Below are 18,432 nucleotides of genomic sequence, written 5' to 3'. Positions count from 1 at the left end.
AGTCTGTTGGCCACCTCCTACAGTCCTGTTCTTTTTCCAGTCTCTGTAAAGAGGTATAGTTAATTGTTGCAAAGATTTCTCTAACAAATTACATTGTGTTGACTTTCAGTTTTATGAATGAAGTTGCCTTTCAGTTATTCTGTCAGCAAAAGAGGGAATTTGAACAATACTTGGTATGTTAAATGTGTGTCACACAGCAGAATTTTAAATTTTGTACACAACTATGCACCTCTTTGTTCTCTAGTGTCACTCCCTTGAGAATCCAGCTCAAATGTTTGAAGGTAGTTTCTGCTGATGAGGCCATTTGTTCTCAGCCTAAGTCTTGGATAGAGCCAATTGTCTCGGTTTGTAAATTGTGGCTCAGTTCTTAATTCTGTGGGGTTTTTGGGGGTTTTTTGGGGGGTTGTTTTGTTTTTTTTTTTTTTGAGTGAGAGATATTTGAAGTAGGGTTTGTGTTTTCAGAGCAATGCATTCTGATCAGGAGCTGATCCAAAAATACCATTGCTGCTGCTAGCAAGGTTGTCTTTGAAGATGGATTTTTTTTTTCTTTAACCAAACAGCCCAATTGGCCTTCGTAGAAGAAGAGTACATATGAGTAGCAGACATTTTTATTCCTCAGAGGTAGAGGATACCCCATGTGTTTTTTGTCTTGTCTTTTCTTTTTCTTTTTTCTCCTTTGGTTCTTCAGGAGTTACAACATATTGTTGGAGAGAGCATAAATGATCCTCATCTTATGCTTTTTGCAACTCATAATACCCTATTCTGTTATTTATAATATGAGAGCCCTTTTTTCCTTCCACTGATTCTCAGCTTTATTCCCTTGGAAGCTGAGGCAGTACACATGAATCTCTCATCTTTCCACATGTCAGACCACATTCCAGAAACTAGAGAAGAAAATCCTTTCAATATACAGGGCAAAATAGAGAGAGAAAAAAGAAGAAAGCTGTGATTTCAGAATCCAGTCATCTAACCATTGTTAAACTTTTGAAGGGAAATATTTTGTGGTTACTCTTTATTTCTCACTATCCTTGTTAAACTTTTTGAATTATTCTTTCATTTGGATTTACAGGGAGGAAGGGGTTAGCAAGGATCTTAGCATCTTATACATTGACTTTATCATGGGAATGGAGAATGGTCAGTGGATTAGGAAAGTCATAGCTTCTTAATGCTTGTGGTTTATCCTTTTTCTTTCTTTCCAAGTCCTGATTTGGGTTGTTCCTTGAAAAGGTGTTCTTCACTTCATAAGTACAATCAGAGAAGGTAGAAACAGTTTTGCCATCTATTTGGAGCATCTGTTGTATAATTTAGGGTCTGACGTAGACATGAGTGTATCCAACAAAGGTGTTGTTTTTAATCTTCCTGCATATATGGGAATTAATAGGTAAACATTTAATCATATTTGTGCCGAAATATTTATGTATTCTGAAAATCCTTTAGTCGTCTTCTAAAAATATATTAAAATATATTAAAATATCCGACGTTTATCCTTAAGGTAAGATATTTTAAAATATAAGTTCTATCATGTTTTGTAGTTAATTTTGTGCCATTTTGGACATAGTACGTTAGATAGTGTTTACTTGTTGCAGCTCTTGAAGATGTACAAAGCAGCTTTGCACTGGGCCGGTCTGTCTTGGATGGAATTTATTTAGTAGCGTTTTATGGTTTGGTTTTTTTTTTCCCTTGCCATGAGTGACATGAAAATTACCTTACTAATGCATATGAAAATGAGCAAATTTTGAATGTATACACTGTTAAAAAACAGTGCAAGTAACCTTTTTCCATAAAATAATACTGATGTATTTGTGTTTATTTCCACCAAGGATTTTGTGACTACAATTACTCATTTACTTGAAAGTCCTTCAACTTTTATTCGAGCAAAAGCCTTTCTGGTCCTGCTACAAGTTTTAATTAATAACAGGGAGATGTTGCTACTCAGTTGTCAAGCAAGGTAAGGTGATAATGGAAGGTAATTAGAGTTGTAACGTTTATTTTTGAAGTTGTACCCAAAATACTTCAAAATGTGTGCTATTTTTGAGCCAGTGTTTTAGGGGTGAACTATTTTCTCTGTAATATGAATCCTTTTATTCATGATAATATAAAGAAAAGAGTGTTCTCTTTTGTCTGGGGTCATCAAGTGATGATTACTCACAAGGGGAAACTACTGTCTTACAGGGAGAGTCTGTCTTTTAAAGTAACTTGTGGTCCCAGTGACCATTAGCAAGGAGCAGATTTTGCTTTGGGTAGGACAAAACAAATTCTGCAACAGTGAGTTGTTGCTATGGTGGGAAAGCAAAATAAAAAAGGTCTGTCATGTACCTTCGTCATCTTGGGGTGTGGTATAATCCGTAGTCTTTTCAGTGTAGGCACATTCAAGGTAAAATAATATTTCTTGTCTATATGCGGTGTTATAGTGACTTATATAATGACCACTGAATTCCTGTGACTTTTAAATGAAATATTTTATTTGTTTCTATGTTTTTAAAATACTTTGCAAGAAATAACTTCTCTAATATTATATTTCACTCACAGAGGAATAGTTATTTGAATTTTTGTGTTTTCTGATGGCACAAAAACATTCCCATATCAGACAAGAGGAAATTAGACTCTGTTAGAATATAAATTGTCACCATGTTCCGGGGGTGATTGGAGAAGATGGAAGAAATTTTATTTGGGATTTATATCTTTCACTGTTCATGATTAAGAACAATGTAGTGTAAACGCAGTTTTTATGGTATTGGAATAAAGCAGGTTTGGAATGGAAAGTAAAAGAGTATGAAGCTTGTGGGTGGCTGTAAATCTAACTACATTTACAGCAAATAGAACTTTATAACTTATGTTGATGTTTGAGAATTAAGACTTGTGCATTGGAGCTAAAAGGCTGGATTGGAAGGAGCAGGTGAGCTATACTGTGAAGCCATTGTGAGAGGACATCTTGTGGGGTGCTATGATTATATACCCCTCCACTCACACACAAATCTGTAGATATCCTATCTTTTGGAGATCACAGGGAGTAAGAATCCAAGTTGCTTTTTCATGTGTATGTTTTTATACTTCCAGAAATGTTTTATCAGGTGATGTGTTCTGGTTAGTGAAAACTGTCTCTAATGATTTGTAAGTGGCTTTTTGAATGGCTACATTTTTAATGACTGCTGCTATTCATATGCTTGTTATATCAGGTAGGACTGAGCTGTGTGTTTGGAGAAATGTCTGACAGCAGTCCTGTACTGACAGTTATTATTTGTTTCTTTATATCTAAGGTATTATATGAAAGAGAAGAACTTTAATAATTTTTATCAGCAATTTGATCTCTTTATTTATAATGCTTTCCAATGAGCAGCCTTTCTGAAGATAATGTGTTGTGAATTTGGGGATGTTACTTTGTATTGTGAATTTTGGCTCTATCCTGTATCCTGTATTGTGATGCTCCAGACAGAGCTGATTAGGGACCAGTACATAGTATAACACATTAGGTAAAACTATAGGCAAGCCTTATACGATAAACTGTTTTTCTTAATTTGTTATATTTTCTTCATAATTGTTCTTCAGTGAATGGTATATCTCTTGACAGGATAGATCATCTAGACTAAAACCTTTCTTTTATATCCAGAAAGTAAGATAGCTACAGTAGGATGAGGGAGAAGTGATCCATTATATGTGGAGACAGCTACTTTCATGATATCTTGAACTCTGGAAGAATTTTATTAAACCCAGTAGAGATAATGGATATTCTTTGACTTACACTGTTGAATTCCTGTTGATGTATTTTAGTTAAATGTCTCCAGTTCTGTGACAGAAAACTTACTTCAAAATTAAGACTAATAAATTCAAAATTGCTAGTACAGTAAGCAGTAATCAGTTGGATAAGTACTGAAAATGTTTGATGTACTCAAATCTCTTTATGAAGGTGTTTGATTTGGAAATATAAAGAGTATGCAGTAAAACGTGCATAATTTCTACTTACTGGGTTTTTAGCAGTTGCAGCTAGTGCCTGTAACAGGATTTATATTGCTTTCGGTTATAAAATCTGTTTATGATAATCAATATAAGGCATTTTTCAGTGTGTGTCAGTTAAAGGATATGATGCAGATGCTAAAACAGTCAGTAATAACTCTTTCATGGCAACACTGCGTATATCTCTACAGCTTCAAGTTAAATGTTCAATTTGGTGTTGGAAAAGGCTTTTGTTTAGTAATCAAAATTATATATACCTTTGCAGGGATATTTGTGTGGTGGTTTTTTTTTTTTTTTTTAATTCTCTGAATCTGTTGTAGCGTATTTTTAAATTATTATTAGTTGTGGTGGGAGTAATTCAAGAGCTTGACAGTGGATGTCACTGAGGAAATTCCACTAGGACTTTCCGAAGTACTTCAAGATTTCAAGGTCTATGGATGAACAGCATTTACTTCAAAATGTAATTTTGAAGTGAATTTTTTCTCACACGACATTGATACAGTTCATCTGTTACTCTTTTTTCTACCTGTCTCATGGTAGTCCATTACATACCTTTTGTTCTTCCACATGAGATACAGCTAGAGAAGATACAACACCTTGTAGGCTGAAACAGCACTTGTTTGCTTACAATATGCAAATTCATTTCTTTTGCTAATCACCCTGTTTTCTAGTCTCCTTGTTTCCGCCGTGATTTGCAAAGGCAGGCTACCTGTTAATGAGGGAAGGAATACAACCTGTAGTTTTGTTGAGACTTAGAATTTCACCCTTTTCTGAACTGGTAGTAATTTCTGATTAGTCTCACTGAATTATTCTTTCTGGATCTAAATGGTCTCAGAGAATTTCCTAGGTGAATAGAGGCTGCCCTGGAAATTGAACTTCCTCCCTAAAGAATTTATTTAAACCTCTTTTTCTACTGTCTGCAGAGATGGACATTTGTGGAAAGATAGTATTCCCAACAGACTTTCAGTCTGCAAAAGCCTAACTATGCACAAAAGCATAACTTTTGAGCAAAATCTTTCTCTGTTATCTGTCCCCACCCTCCCATATTTTTTAAATTTTCAGATCTTGTATATGCCCTCAAGAAAAAGCTTTACCTGGAGGCCTATTACAAGCTTGCATCTAGCATAGCCTGTTGGCCTTACATGTCTAAGATTGGCCTAGAAAAATAGTGAGAAAAAGAACAGAGAAGTTTGGTGCTCAGTCAAATGGGAAATCATGGAAATGGAAGGCAGGAGGGAACAATTATGCAAGTCAGTGATTTCAGGAAAAAAAAAACAAACCAGCAAGCTGTTATCAAATTAAAAAAGAAAAAAAAACCAACCAACAAAAAAACCCAGCATAGACAGGGAGAAATAGGGATTGACCCTTCTTATTAGCATGATCTGCCATCCAGTGTTGCATCTCTGTAAAACAAACAATATATCTATATTAAATATTCTTTGAAAATCTTCATCAGTTTCTGTTAGCAGAAGTTGACTAAAAACGGGTCCTTGAATTGTTGGGGTAAATGGGCTGTATACATCTTCAGAGCATGCAAGACATTCTTTAGTTTCTTGGAGGTCTGTCATTCTCTGTGAACTTAGTGAACTGCAAGGAGAAGCAGGGAGAAGACCACTAGTGAGAGACCTCCTGCTTTTAGGTTCAGTCATCTGGCAGCCACATGCATTTTTTCCCCCTGTTAAGATGCTGGTAAAGTTGTAGCTGAACCTTATTGATATCTAAAACTGATTTTAAGGATGTTGAGGGTAAATGTCACTGATAGAAGGGAATGAATGTATTTTAAAAAACGGTTCTTAAGTAGACCCTGCAACCTCTCAAGGTTTCTACTTCTGATCCAGGTCAAGGTCTGTTATGCTTGAGAAGTATTTTTCAATGTTTGGTGGAAATTGGTGGGTTTTCCATGGCCTCTTTTTGATAGCTGTTCTAATTGGTAGTTATTCCTAACATTCAAAAATCCTTGTTTTCTCGCTGAAATTTTGATTCTACAAGTTAAGCACAGAAAACAACGTAGTCTTTCTTTTTACAGTGACTTCTGTATATTTGAAGACCATGTCTTACCACGAGTCTGCTCAGTCTTCTGAATTTTGACTAAATCTTCTCTTTCTTTCATGTTGATCATCTTTATAAGTGAACAGTTCTTCTGCTTTTTAAATAGTAGACCTCATTCCCATTCCTATTACTAAGGACTGTTAACTCTCTGCAATTCTCCTTTTTGCTCCGCTCTTCATATATTTTCTCAGAAAACTTGGGTCGTTTTGCTTTTTTGTGTAAAAGCTCACTGATGGCCACATCATGCAATGTTGATACTTGAAGAATTTTTTTTAAATCAAACTTGACTTCATAGACAGTGGTTTATTCCTCATCATATTTAACTTATTTATAGTAACACCTACATATTTTGTGATGTATTGTTGAGTGCAAGACAAACATGTGCATTATGTGAATTGCATAAATGTATTTTCATAGGCCTAGTTTTGCCCATTAGATGGAACACTGAGATTCTTCAGGGAATAAAAGTAACTGATGAATTGTTCTACATATGACTGGGAAATTTGTCAAAGGAAAATAGAGATAATAATGCTTTCCTGCCTATATATGGATCTGTACAATTTTCTCAAGACAAGGTTTAGTTGAACAGTACTATCGGGGAAAAAAATAGTTGTGCATATTTTTAGAAAATCTTTGTGAAAGACCTGTGATGGGAAGGACAACACAAAAAGAGAGAACTCATGAGTTTATGTAAACTTTGTATCTTTCCTCACTCAATAAATGAACGTACTTTGTATGCTTCTCAAATGTGATTAACTAATAGAGCATACTTCTGAAAAATGAACCCCCGTCCCACTGCAGCAAAAAAGCCACTCATGTTGAAGTCTGTTCAGCCTATTTTAAGTAAAACTTAAACAGATCTAAACATACTTCCATGTAGAATCAGATAATGTTAAATCATGGAAGTGTTTTCTTAAAGAAAAAAAAATCCATACAAACACTGATCTTTTGCCATGTTTTTGACGAAAGTTAAAGAGTTTTTGAGTAAAAATGACTTGGTTGTCTGGAAAGGCTAGAGGCTTTATATTGTTTTAATTTAAAATGTTCAATTTTTTATATTAAAAAAAAATAAAGCTTTTTTAAGGAAAATTCTATTTGAAACATAACAGCAGGTTTTTAAGTAGTTCTCTTCTACGAGACAAATCGAAATTCCTTGTAATTTAATACAATATCCAGAGATTACAAGAAAAATAAAACATGTCCCTATAGTCTCTGGGAAGTGTAGCTGAATGTGTTGCATCTGGGCTATTGCAGAGGTGAAACGTAGTTACTGAACGGGTCTTTTATCTCTATTTTTGTCTCTGTAACACAGTTCAGGAAGGATAAGGTGAGTTTCCATAACAATTAGACATTGTTTAGAGGCCTAATCCTGCAAAATGCATTCTTAGGTAGTTTTTATTTCATTGAGTAAATTGCCTTTTTGATGGAAATTCACACCTCCTAGGATAAAGTCTTGTGTTTGTGAGTCCTGTAGTTCTGTTGTGTACACTTGAGGTAGTTTAAGTTATTTTCATGCTTCTATAAAAAAACATTGATTATAAGAAAGATATTAAAAAAAAAAAAAAAGGGTAATACTGAAGTGTGTTCTTAAAATCCAGAGCATGGATTTCTCTCACCAGTGACTGATGGTTTTTTGCACAGGACCCCCAGGGAGTTCGAATGCGAAACAAAGATGTCAATATTATGCCCCTAAAGTGAAGTCTGGCCCCTCTGTCTATTCAAATGAGCATTTTAAAATATTGCCTGAAGCATTCTGTTACAGGTTTATTGTTAAAGCAATCTCTTGTAAGTTAGCCAATGGCTAATAAATCAGTTACCATAGTTTACTATGAGAAATGTCATTCTGCAGAACGGCACACCTACACAGCACTTAGCAGTTAGAATGTAAGCACTAAGTTTGTCTTTAGAAACCTTGAACACCAGATTTCTAGAGAAAGGATGTAAGGCTTGTTTGGACTTCTATCTCTTTCAATATGGCCATTCTAACTAGTGCTAACATTTTGATAGGCTGTAGTATGATTTATGTAGTATGATTTTTCTTGACTGAAAGATTGATCTCTTGTTACATTGACTTAAATTATTCTTGCTTTAGACATTCTTACATGTCAAAAATGAATGTCTTTAGTCTTTTGCTCATATTGTGCATATTGGTCATATATTTCAAAATAAAGTGGATTTTCAAATTAGTCTCTGTCTAAGTCTGCAGAGGGATTCGCTCCTTATGTTAGCATCATATATTCATTTAAACTAGTAGAGTTGCACTTATAGTAGCTTAAGTGTTTCCTCTTGTTCCTTGGCACAGTCATGTATGTTATTTTTAAAATTGATTTATTTGAAAGGGAAGGTCTAAAATTTCAACAAAACTACAGAGCCAAAACTAATGTATTGTCTTGGTTGTAACCACAGATATGAGAAATGTCTGCCTCAGTAGTATTTTTGAGATATAGTGTCATTTTTTGTTTTGAGAGGTAATATTTTGCACTTGCTTAAATGTAGACTCGTGATGTATATTGAAAGAGACAGCAGAAAGACCACGCCAGGAAAAGAGCAGCAAGGTGGCAGTGAATACCTGTCAAAATGCCTGGATCTTCTCATCTGTCACATTGTGTGGGAGCTGCCAGGAATTCTAGGTAAATTCAGTTGATTAACTGAACAAATCTTTCCTTTGCTTACTCCCTTGAGAAACAAATATCTCCTTACATATACAGGTGGAAAGACTGTATTGTCTGATTACATAAAGTTTGCATGATATCAGCTTCATGAAGTTTTTTAGTTATGTCATGATCAGATACTTTGTATTGGAATGCATGAGTTCCTATATTAATGTTTTGTATTTGTTGAACGGTAAGCCCCATCAGCTCAGTCAGGAATGAGGCCCAAATGTACGAGAAGTTTTATCAATGTTTTAAAGATATTCCAAACATTGAAAACCTAAGAGCAGATTTGCCTCATAAAGCACAGATCTAGGAGAGATGCAACAGGGCATATCCATGAGTACATGTTAATCACTTACACTGAAACTTTTATGTTGAGTATTTGCTTCAGGCAATTTTTCTGGAAAATTTCAGCCTAGATACTTCAGTTGTTCTAGATGTCGGAAACTGATTTGCTCATGCATAAGAAAAGATGGAAAGAATTCCTCTGAGAGAACGTTAGTGCTACCTCAGCCCATTCCTTATACTTAGGAATAAGGACTTGAAGTTTCAGTAAAGTAGCTTTTGTGCCCAGGATATGCATTTGGATGATTTTGTGAATATCTGCTCAGATTTCACTGGTATTTGAGCCTTTGGAATGACAAAAAGCTACTTTGAAATTTGTGCTAGTCATATACGTTCAAACAGAAATTTAGCTGCTTGGGTACAGCAGCTAAAGTCCTGTCATCACTGAATATGCTCAAACTTGTGGGATGAGGTAGTGAGGAAGCAGGGACTTACAGAAGAAACAGTGAAAGGCATGCGTGCAAATTGGACAAAACATGCAAAGTGCAGGGCATAGTTTGGAGTCACTGGGCAACCAGAGAAGAAACTGGAGTAGAAAGAAGTTAGTTCGAGAGTCTGGGGAGTCAGTTAAGAGAAGGTCACGAAACAGGAGGAGAATTTTGGCCATTTGTACAAAAGTAATAGATAAATTGAATTGAAAAATTAAGGAGGATCTGTTGGTGAGATTTGAACATAGGGTTGATACTGAATAAAAGAAATGTCACAGAAATTACTCTAGATGAGTAAGAACAGTGGGATTGTCTCTCCTGGAAAAAGCTGTGCTATATGTTATATGAGGAAAGATGAGGGGTTTTTTTGAAAAAGTTAATTAGGAGTGAGTGAAGGAAGAAAGGAGAGGGAAGGAAAGGAATTGGGGAAGAAAGGGAAGAAGGAGGAAGGGAAGTGGGAGGAGGGGGGAGAGAGGAAGGGAAGAGAGTAGGGTAGGAAGAAAAGGAAGGAAAGAGGAGGGAGGGGGAGGAGAAGGGAAGGAACTGAGTTAGAGGGAAGGGTGGAGGGGGAGAGGGATGGAGAAAGAGAAGGGGAGGGAAGGATGAAGGGAAGGAAAGAGGGAGAAGGGAGGAAGGAGAAAATGAGAGATTGGTGTGGCCAGTCTAAATCATCATTAAAATTCTTATTAAGACTTCTGGGGGGTGAGATCTCCCACAGAACAGAGTAAGAAAGCTAAATAGGAAGATAAGGAAGGAAGTGCTGTGAGAGTATTCAAGAAAAGAAAGGGAGCAAAACCAACCCTGATTGTGTATACTTTGTCATTAAATGATAAAACTTTTTTTTCCATAAAATTATTTTCTGATGAGATTATACCTGATTTATTTTTCATCTTCTCTACATTATGACTAGGATGTTGAAAATGAAATGGTAGCACTGCAAAGGTCAGTAGACCTAAATGTCATGCTGCTATTTTAAAAGAAACTTCACTTCCTATGACAATGCAAATTTTTGCCTTGCTCCAAATACCTGATCCCTTTTTTCTAAATAAATATCAGGTTCGCATATTGGCTATATTTCAGGATTTGGAAGTCTCAGACTATAAATATCTGAGGTAGAAATTCACCTCCTACTGTCTGTATGTACTATATGCAACTAATACAGTAGGCCCTGATATTTCCTCAGAACCTGAAAATACTATACATCAAATATATAGTTACTATCATTATAATACATAGTACATCAATTGCTTTAACATGTATTCTGCTGGGTTTTTTTACTGTTGATGTACAATTTCAATGCATTGTTGACAACTGATACATCAAGCATAATTTTTACACTTTGTTTTCCTTTCCAAGCTAGATTTGTGTGTTGTTTTGTGGTGGTGTTTTGTGTGTTTTAGTAAAGTAAAGCTATCTGTATTTGCCCACATTTGGCAGAAGGCCTTTTCTTTTTATTGCTGTGAGTATGACAAAGGAACATGTTCTGCTTGAGGAGGTAAAAGCTATGGGCTCCTAAGAAAAATAATGAGATTTGCAAAGTGGAACAGTTAAAAGCAGTTTAATTGTTGATTTTACAATTAATCCTAGCTGGCTTTTTTAATATTCATTTATGTAAGCTCCTTACTGATCCCATCTTCTTCCACCAGATGTAGCTATAAACCAAATAGATTAACAAATTGTAGAAATTGGCCTTAAAGATACATTTAAACAAATTAAATAAATTGTTAACCTTGTGGATAATTTTGAAAGTTTTCAGTTGTTGTAAGAAACTAATTTTATTTCTGCATTTTATAATATTTAACCTATTTCTAGGAAGTAGATATGAATTGCTTAGATCATGCTAAAAATCAAAGTAACCATATCTATCTATTTATCAACAGCAAAATTGGCAAATAAGATGATTATACGGGCCTTAAAACATAGAGAGTAGATTGTTCAGTAAATTATTTGTTGCTAACCACAGAGAAGTCTTGCTGAATTTCAATATTGTAATTTAAAAAAAAAAAAAGTGTTGATGAAAACCCAATATTTTGGTTTATGTATTTGGAGAGTTTTAGGCAATGCTTTCTTTTTCTTGACCACAGTATATTATAGAATGAGACAAATCTTTAAGGCTAGGTATTTTTACAACAGACTGTAGTGCCAGGCTCTGTCATTTCAGCTTATATGGAAAATTGAACTCCATGGGAGCAGAAGAAAAGCACTGGTATTATTCAACATGACTGAACTCTGTGACTTACTCTGAAAAGAAGGGCCTTTTCTCGCATGAAAATTGTATAAAATGCCAAATCCCATCCTTTATTTGTTTAATGTCTATGTGATTTGCCTTTTACAGTTTTGTGCAGCTCTCTTGTTAAGGAAAAAAAATACAGTAAGTGTTCTTTCAAGACAGGATTTGGTTTTTAATATTTTCAGGCTATAGGGACAGAATTTTCCTTCTTTGCATATGAGCCGTGACTTTTCTTCTGCTGCTTCTGTTCTTCATCCCATGCAGAAGGGGTCTTGCTTTTCTGAGACAGTAGTTAATATAACACAAATTTAGCATAATGTTCCTTGATTTTTATATGCCTCGTTTGAAGTACAGTTTTCACTATTGGAATTAAAATTTTGTTCCCTCATTATTGTGTCTGAGGTTTGTTATGGAGGCAACTAAGTTCTCATTGACCTGCTGCTACCCCTTTTATGAGAATGTGAGAATTCCTGTTGCTCTATGTCACTTGCATCATGGTTAAACTTGTGTATGAGAATGTGTATGCATGGCCGGTGGAGGGATCTTTTGGAAGGGGTGAGGAAGATGTTTCTTTCTTTCTTCCAGTGGTACTATGCTGCAGGAAAAGCATACTGCTTGAGCATTATGTTGCCTACTAATCATGGTGAATTCAGCTCTTGGTCAGCTGGAAGTCATGAGAATTTTGCTTGTTATTTCACTGGAAATAGAATTGCATCCACAGAATTTCAAGAGTATAATTCCATGTGTATGTAGCCACCTAAAGCCACCAAACCCTGCCAAGAGGGGTAATTTCATCTTTGCTTCTACACCTGCCTTATATTTCTATCCTCACCATTTTGCCAGAGGTCACATTTGTGTGCCTGTTCCTGTAGCCAGCGCAGGAAATTGGCCTGGCTGAACACTGAACCAGGAAAGGAAAGTGCTGGATCAGCCTGATTTATCATGCAGTCACATGAACAGTACTTTCAGCAGGAGGGAGAAGACAGGATTGAACAGAGGATACTGGAACAGAGATGTTTTATATGTCGTTTGGTGTTGTTTAGTAAAGCAATTATGTTAGATCAATCTGAAATGTTGTTTTCTGTAGGTGACATTCTCACTGCCTTAACTAATGTCTCTGGACGTAAACACCCATCAACGGTTCAGGCCAAAGAGCTGAAGATGTGCCTTCCTATGATGCCTGTAGTGCTTCATCTTGTGACATCCCCGGTAGATTTTTTTTTTTTTCTTTTCCCCCAAAATTGTTAAACCAAGGACAAACTCTAGCAGTTTCCCAAAATTTAATTTCTGCTGATCACGATCAGAATGGATAAAAAAGAACTTTTATTAATGTGTAGATATGTTGATGAGTATTCCAGCTATATAACAGCATTAAAGATGTAAGCTTTATTTTTGCACATTGTAAGACAACTCTAGTGATAGAAACAAATACATATTTTGTCCTCTTTTTTTAACATGGCTGTGAAGTATATGTTTTACTTTATCTAGTCATAAGATATGCATTTAATGTAATTTTTTTTCAACTTTTGCTAAATTAAAATAGGTATTTCGTCCCCAGATAGTGACAGAGGAGTTTCTTTTCAACTATGGGACCTTACTTGTGAGTATAACCGTCTAAGTTAAATCTTGTTTACAAAATATACATATGCATAGAACATTGGGAATTATTTTAATATAATAAAATTATATTAAATTTATAAATTGGACAGAGAACTTTATTCTGAGTATAAAATTTAAGCTTTGATTATATTCAAAACTCTACATATTATCAGAAAATCTTTTCTGTAGTAATCTATTGGGTCAAAGGGAAAATATGCTATCCTGTGTTCAAGTGCAGAGAAACTCTGCACATGTCTGATAAACTGAGAATTTCCTGTGTGCTTTATTTTAGAGTAGAAAAGTTTAGCTCTAAATTACACAGAATATTCTTTCTAGAATTTTATGCTAGTATTTTATGAGTAGAAATAAAAGATAAATTATGATCTAATCTATATTTAAGATATTCTTTCCTTTTGTCACCTTTTTCTTCTTGCCAGTACTCTTACACTGTATTTAGTTGATGAAAAGCTGAGTATTGTAAGCTACAGACCTAAGATATGTCTCATGTTAGCATCTACAACTGATTTATGACATTAGCAATAGAAAATGAACTTTTTAACTGTGCCATAGGATAGTATAGCAAAAATGAAGAAGTACTGTTGTAATGTCATTTCCTCATATGAAAACAGTTGTTTCTCTAAATGAGAAAAAAGCATATTCTCAAGTTGCATATCAGAGTTAAGCAAATACCTTTAAGTACATGGGTTCATAAATGACAACTAGGTATTTACTTCCATAATAGCATGAAAAAATACTTCACCACAAACAGCTGGATTAAAGTTTACTGTTCAGATTCCCTTCTCTTTCTCCTTTGACTCTTGATTCCAAGAAAATGTGGGTTTAATTTAGCTCTACTAAAACATTTGTTTAAAAATTAGCATTAGAATGAAGAAAAAAAGTTTTAAACTGTAGATGTTGAATTACAAAGCCTTTTATCTCTTTGAAGCATTTGTAACTAGGCAGTAGATTTATTAATGGTTTTGGATCAACCTTCTACAATGTGAAATTCTTCTGTCAACAATATAGGTACAGCTGACCAGGTACAGTGTAAGTTTTCTTTTGATGTTACTTCAGCTTGCTTGAAGTACTGACTGAGGAAGTCAGGCTAGTTACACTAGCACAGCTTTCCTGTCAGATCAAGGAGGAAAAGGTTACTGAATATTTCCCGCATCTTGTCCTTCTGTCTCCATTGAACAAGGCAATTCAGGAACTTACATTTACTATTTCGATTTATGCATAAAAAAGGGAGGGGAAGTAGTATATCTGAAAAAATAATATCAAATTTGAATCTGTTTTATAGAACTGTGTTATGATATGACTAATGCAATTACTTCTGGAAGAGTAACTGTCCGTTCTACCAGGCAACAGTCCCACTGACATCTATAAAGGGACTTTTGATCATCAGCTTGTACTTTCTCAAAGTACTGTGCTATAATTGAGGCCTCTAAGACTAGCAAGTCAGTCTTTCATGGTCTGGGTTTTTTTTTGGGGGGGGTGATTTCTGATTTAATCACAAATCTTACTGTTAACAATAAGAAATGATTAGGAGTGGAAAGATGTGTGCTTGGTATCTGGAAGGAAAAGAGTAGTTATTTTCCTGTAACTGTTGTTCATTGAGAATTTTTTTTCATGCTGCTTTGAAGTTATTTCCATCACCACTGTAATTTTCAGTACTGTTGTGCAAAGAAATTGAGAGGGAGTCGGGACAGTCCTTTCATGTTTTCAGCTGTGAATAGAAATACATGGAGGACAGGATCTGCCCCAAAGGCACAGCTAATAGTAGGCTCCCAGCAGAGTGCATAGGGCACAGACTCACCTGTAGTGGAATACATGCACCATTCCTCTCTATTGTTTAAAAAAACCCAGATAGTTGGTGGTTTTTGTATAAATACATCATCTTCTTGTGTTTCTAATATAATTAAAGAAATCAGCGTTAGTAGCTGGAATAATTTTTGCACCAACTATATTGATTCTTCCAAATTGGTCTTGAGACTATGGTTAGGTGTGAAACTGTCTTAAATAGGCAAACAAAATAATACTCTCTTCCAAAACAAGTTAATTAAATAATAACTAGTAATTTTCTTCAAATGATCAGGAAGATAAAATGACTGTTTGTTTTAACAGAAGCAGTTGTTTTTTATGACTGCCTGAGATGTGTTTAAATTATGAAATAGATAGTTAGTTTCTAACTGTATTTTTAATTAGAGAAGAATCCTTCAGATGTTTCTTACATACTGAAAGATAACCCATGTAGACACTTCTGCCAATTTAATGTATAATAACAAAATTTTAATTGATAGTGAAATATGAAACAAATGTCATTTTCTTAATGCTTTACATCATATAAATAAATAGGTATGTGTGCAAATTGAAAGTGAGAAAGAAGTTTATCTGTGGTAAATCCTCTATGTATTAAATACTGCATTAGTAAAAAAGAGCATACTATGAATTCTGCTGAGAATTTTTCCTTCTTTAGCAAATATTAATAACATGTCTTTTGTATCCCCTATGAAATAAACAGCTATGCATAAAAGTGAAAGCAAAAGAGTGAAATCAAGATGAAAAGGCAAAAGAATAATGGGTTTAATTGTACAATATTTACTTAACCCAGGTTATTAATATTTCATTGTCCCTGTTCCTCAAAATGATGGCTAATTTAGGTGATTTTTAAAAGAAGGTTATGCATTTTTGTATGTTCTCCTGTGTGTAACTGTATCCATAGTGTGTTTAGTATGGATGGAGAACAAATAAGAGAAAATTGCATTTTCTGGAGGGTCTTTGGTCTTTTTGCTGAGTTATTTTAACATAGCCATGTCCAAGCTAGTTCAAAGTCATCTTAGAAATTACAATTTTCTGTTAATAGTGAAGACACTTAATTGCTGTCTATTTAGCTGGAAATATTAACATTCCTGACATTAGTTAGAGTAATAGTCCTTACTGTACTCTACATTTGAGTGTCCAGCAGCCTTACAGACTTGCAAAATTATGTTATAACAGCTAGATCATGAATGCTTTCAGTCTTTCATATCTTAATCATTAGGACACACTGTCATAATATAGGTGCATTAAGATTTTGTATTTACACAGTCCCTTAAAGAATTTCATGTTGTAATTATTCAGTGATTATACTACTTAATTTCTTAAAGTGTTTGTCGTGGTTTAGCCCCAGCCAGCAACTAAGCACCACGCAGCCGCTCGCTCACTCCCCCTACCCCAATGGGATGGGGGAGAGAATTGGAGGAGTAAGAGTGAGAAACACTCCTGGGTTGAGATAAGAACAGTTTAATAATTGAAATAAAGTAAAATAGTAATGCTAATAGTAACAGTATAATAATGATAATAATAATAATGATACACGAAGCAAGTGATGCACAATGCAATTGCTCACCACCCGCCGATCGATACCCAGACAGTCCCCGAGCAGCGATCGCTGCTCCCTGGCCACCCCCCCCCAGTTTATATACTGAGCATGATGTCATATGGTATGGAATAGCCCTTTGGTCAGTTTGGATCAACTATTCTGGCTGTGCCCCCTCCCAGTTTCTTGTGCGCCTGGCAGAGCATGGGAAGCTGAAAAAGTCCTTGACTAGTATAAGCAGTACTCAGCAACAACTAAAAACATCAGCATGTTATCAACATTCTTCTCCTACTAAATCCAAAACACAGCACTATGCCTGCTGCTAGGAAGAAAATTAACTCTATCCCAGCCGAAACCAGGACAGTGTTTTAACATAAATGCCTCTTCTTCTGTAGGATTTTATCAGATCGATAGATTCAGGAGAAACAAACTTGGATGGAGCAATAGGTAAGGTAACCTGTGATACTGCTGTACTTTTATAAACAGGCATTATAACTGTTGCATTTTATAAAGAAATACAATGATTTTTACTAATAGGGCAAGCTGCATCAGAAGAATTGATTAAGACTACTTTATCAACCTTTGAAGCAGTAACACAGCATCCTGTCATGTTGACAATCCATCGCTTGACCGTAAGTCTCACAACAAATTAAATAGTTGCAGGCTAATTGGCCTAATTCCATTGATAACAGAATGTTTTGAAGATTTAGAAACTGCTTAAATTATGGCTTAAAATGTATTGTGGTTCTATTTGACAGGAAAAATCCTTGTTGTTTATAGAGAGATTTAATTTTCAAAGAAGCAGGAAGGCATTCAGACTCAGTTTACTATATTTAGTTGAGAAGACGGAGAATGAGAAGGGCTTAAAGTTTAGAAATAGCAGTTCTTAAAATTATTTTAATGTAAATATAACACTAGATTTTATAAGTCTTTCTTCAGCCTCAAAGTGAGTATATTGCTATATGTTAGTGAAAATTTCACCACTTCATTTGTCATTATGCTTTTAACATAGCTTGGAAAGACCACCTCTGAGGGTTGAAGACCCATTCCATCAATACTCTTCCTGATGAGATCATCATCAAGAGTAACAGTTTATAGCAGTTATGGTGGGTTGTTTTGTTTAAGTATAACAGATTGCTTACTAAAAGTTGCATTACAATTGCCAAACCCACATACTGTAAGCTGCTTATGTCACTAAAGATCTGTTTTCTTTGAAGATTTTAATTAAATGATTTACTTCAACCTAAGCTAGCTGAAGCCAGAACAGTTATGTTGTGAAATAGTTGTCAGCAAATCAGTAACTTGGAATGCTTGAATCAGTGATTGACAAATCATTGTAACCTGTACCAGTGCATTTTTGTGCCTGAATCCCTACCAAAAGTATAATCTATGAGACTTAACTGGGGTGACCATTTAATTCAAACTGAAATTTGTGTTATATTGGAATTCGGTTAAGGGCCCGCTCAATACAGCACTTGAATCAAGAAAGGCATTACCAAATTGATAAATTCATAAGAATGAGTGATCTTAGGGACTGTGCTAGATAAGAATGGGTGATCTTAGAAATTAAGTGTTTTTAGAAGCTGAATCCTATTTGGTGTGTGCGTTAGTTGAGCAGATTATAAGGTCTTAATAAGTAAAAATACTAAAATTAATAAAAAGTATAAATAGGAATTTAAGTTTAATGTTTATTCTAATTAATACTCAAAAAAGAGTGGTATTCAAGAAAATGGTCCTTATGAACAAATATCTAACCAGTTAATAGTCAGAGGGGAAGTAGTACAGAACTAAACAGTTCAATTGAATAAGGAAAAGGAT

At 34.9% G+C, this 18,432-nt stretch overlaps 1 protein-coding gene across 1 annotated transcript in view; it reads left to right on the top strand.

The window, feature by feature from the left end:
• The window catches only part of ULK4 (unc-51 like kinase 4), a 254,519-nt gene that overhangs the window by 71,109 nt on the left and 164,978 nt on the right, over window positions 1-18,432 (top strand). The window contains 6 exon segments of the mRNA XM_075705440.1: window positions 1,821-1,948; window positions 8,497-8,630; window positions 12,745-12,866; window positions 13,201-13,257; window positions 17,010-17,061; window positions 17,152-17,246. Of these exon segments, the coding sequence (XP_075561555.1) occupies window positions 1,821-1,948; window positions 8,497-8,630; window positions 12,745-12,866; window positions 13,201-13,257; window positions 17,010-17,061; window positions 17,152-17,246 (588 nt within the window).

Source organism: Pelecanus crispus, chromosome 2 (assembly GCF_030463565.1).
Source record: "Pelecanus crispus isolate bPelCri1 chromosome 2, bPelCri1.pri, whole genome shotgun sequence".
In the NCBI taxonomy this organism is placed as follows: Eukaryota; Metazoa; Chordata; class Aves; order Pelecaniformes; family Pelecanidae; genus Pelecanus; species Pelecanus crispus.
This window is presented reverse-complemented; position numbering and strand designations above follow the sequence as displayed.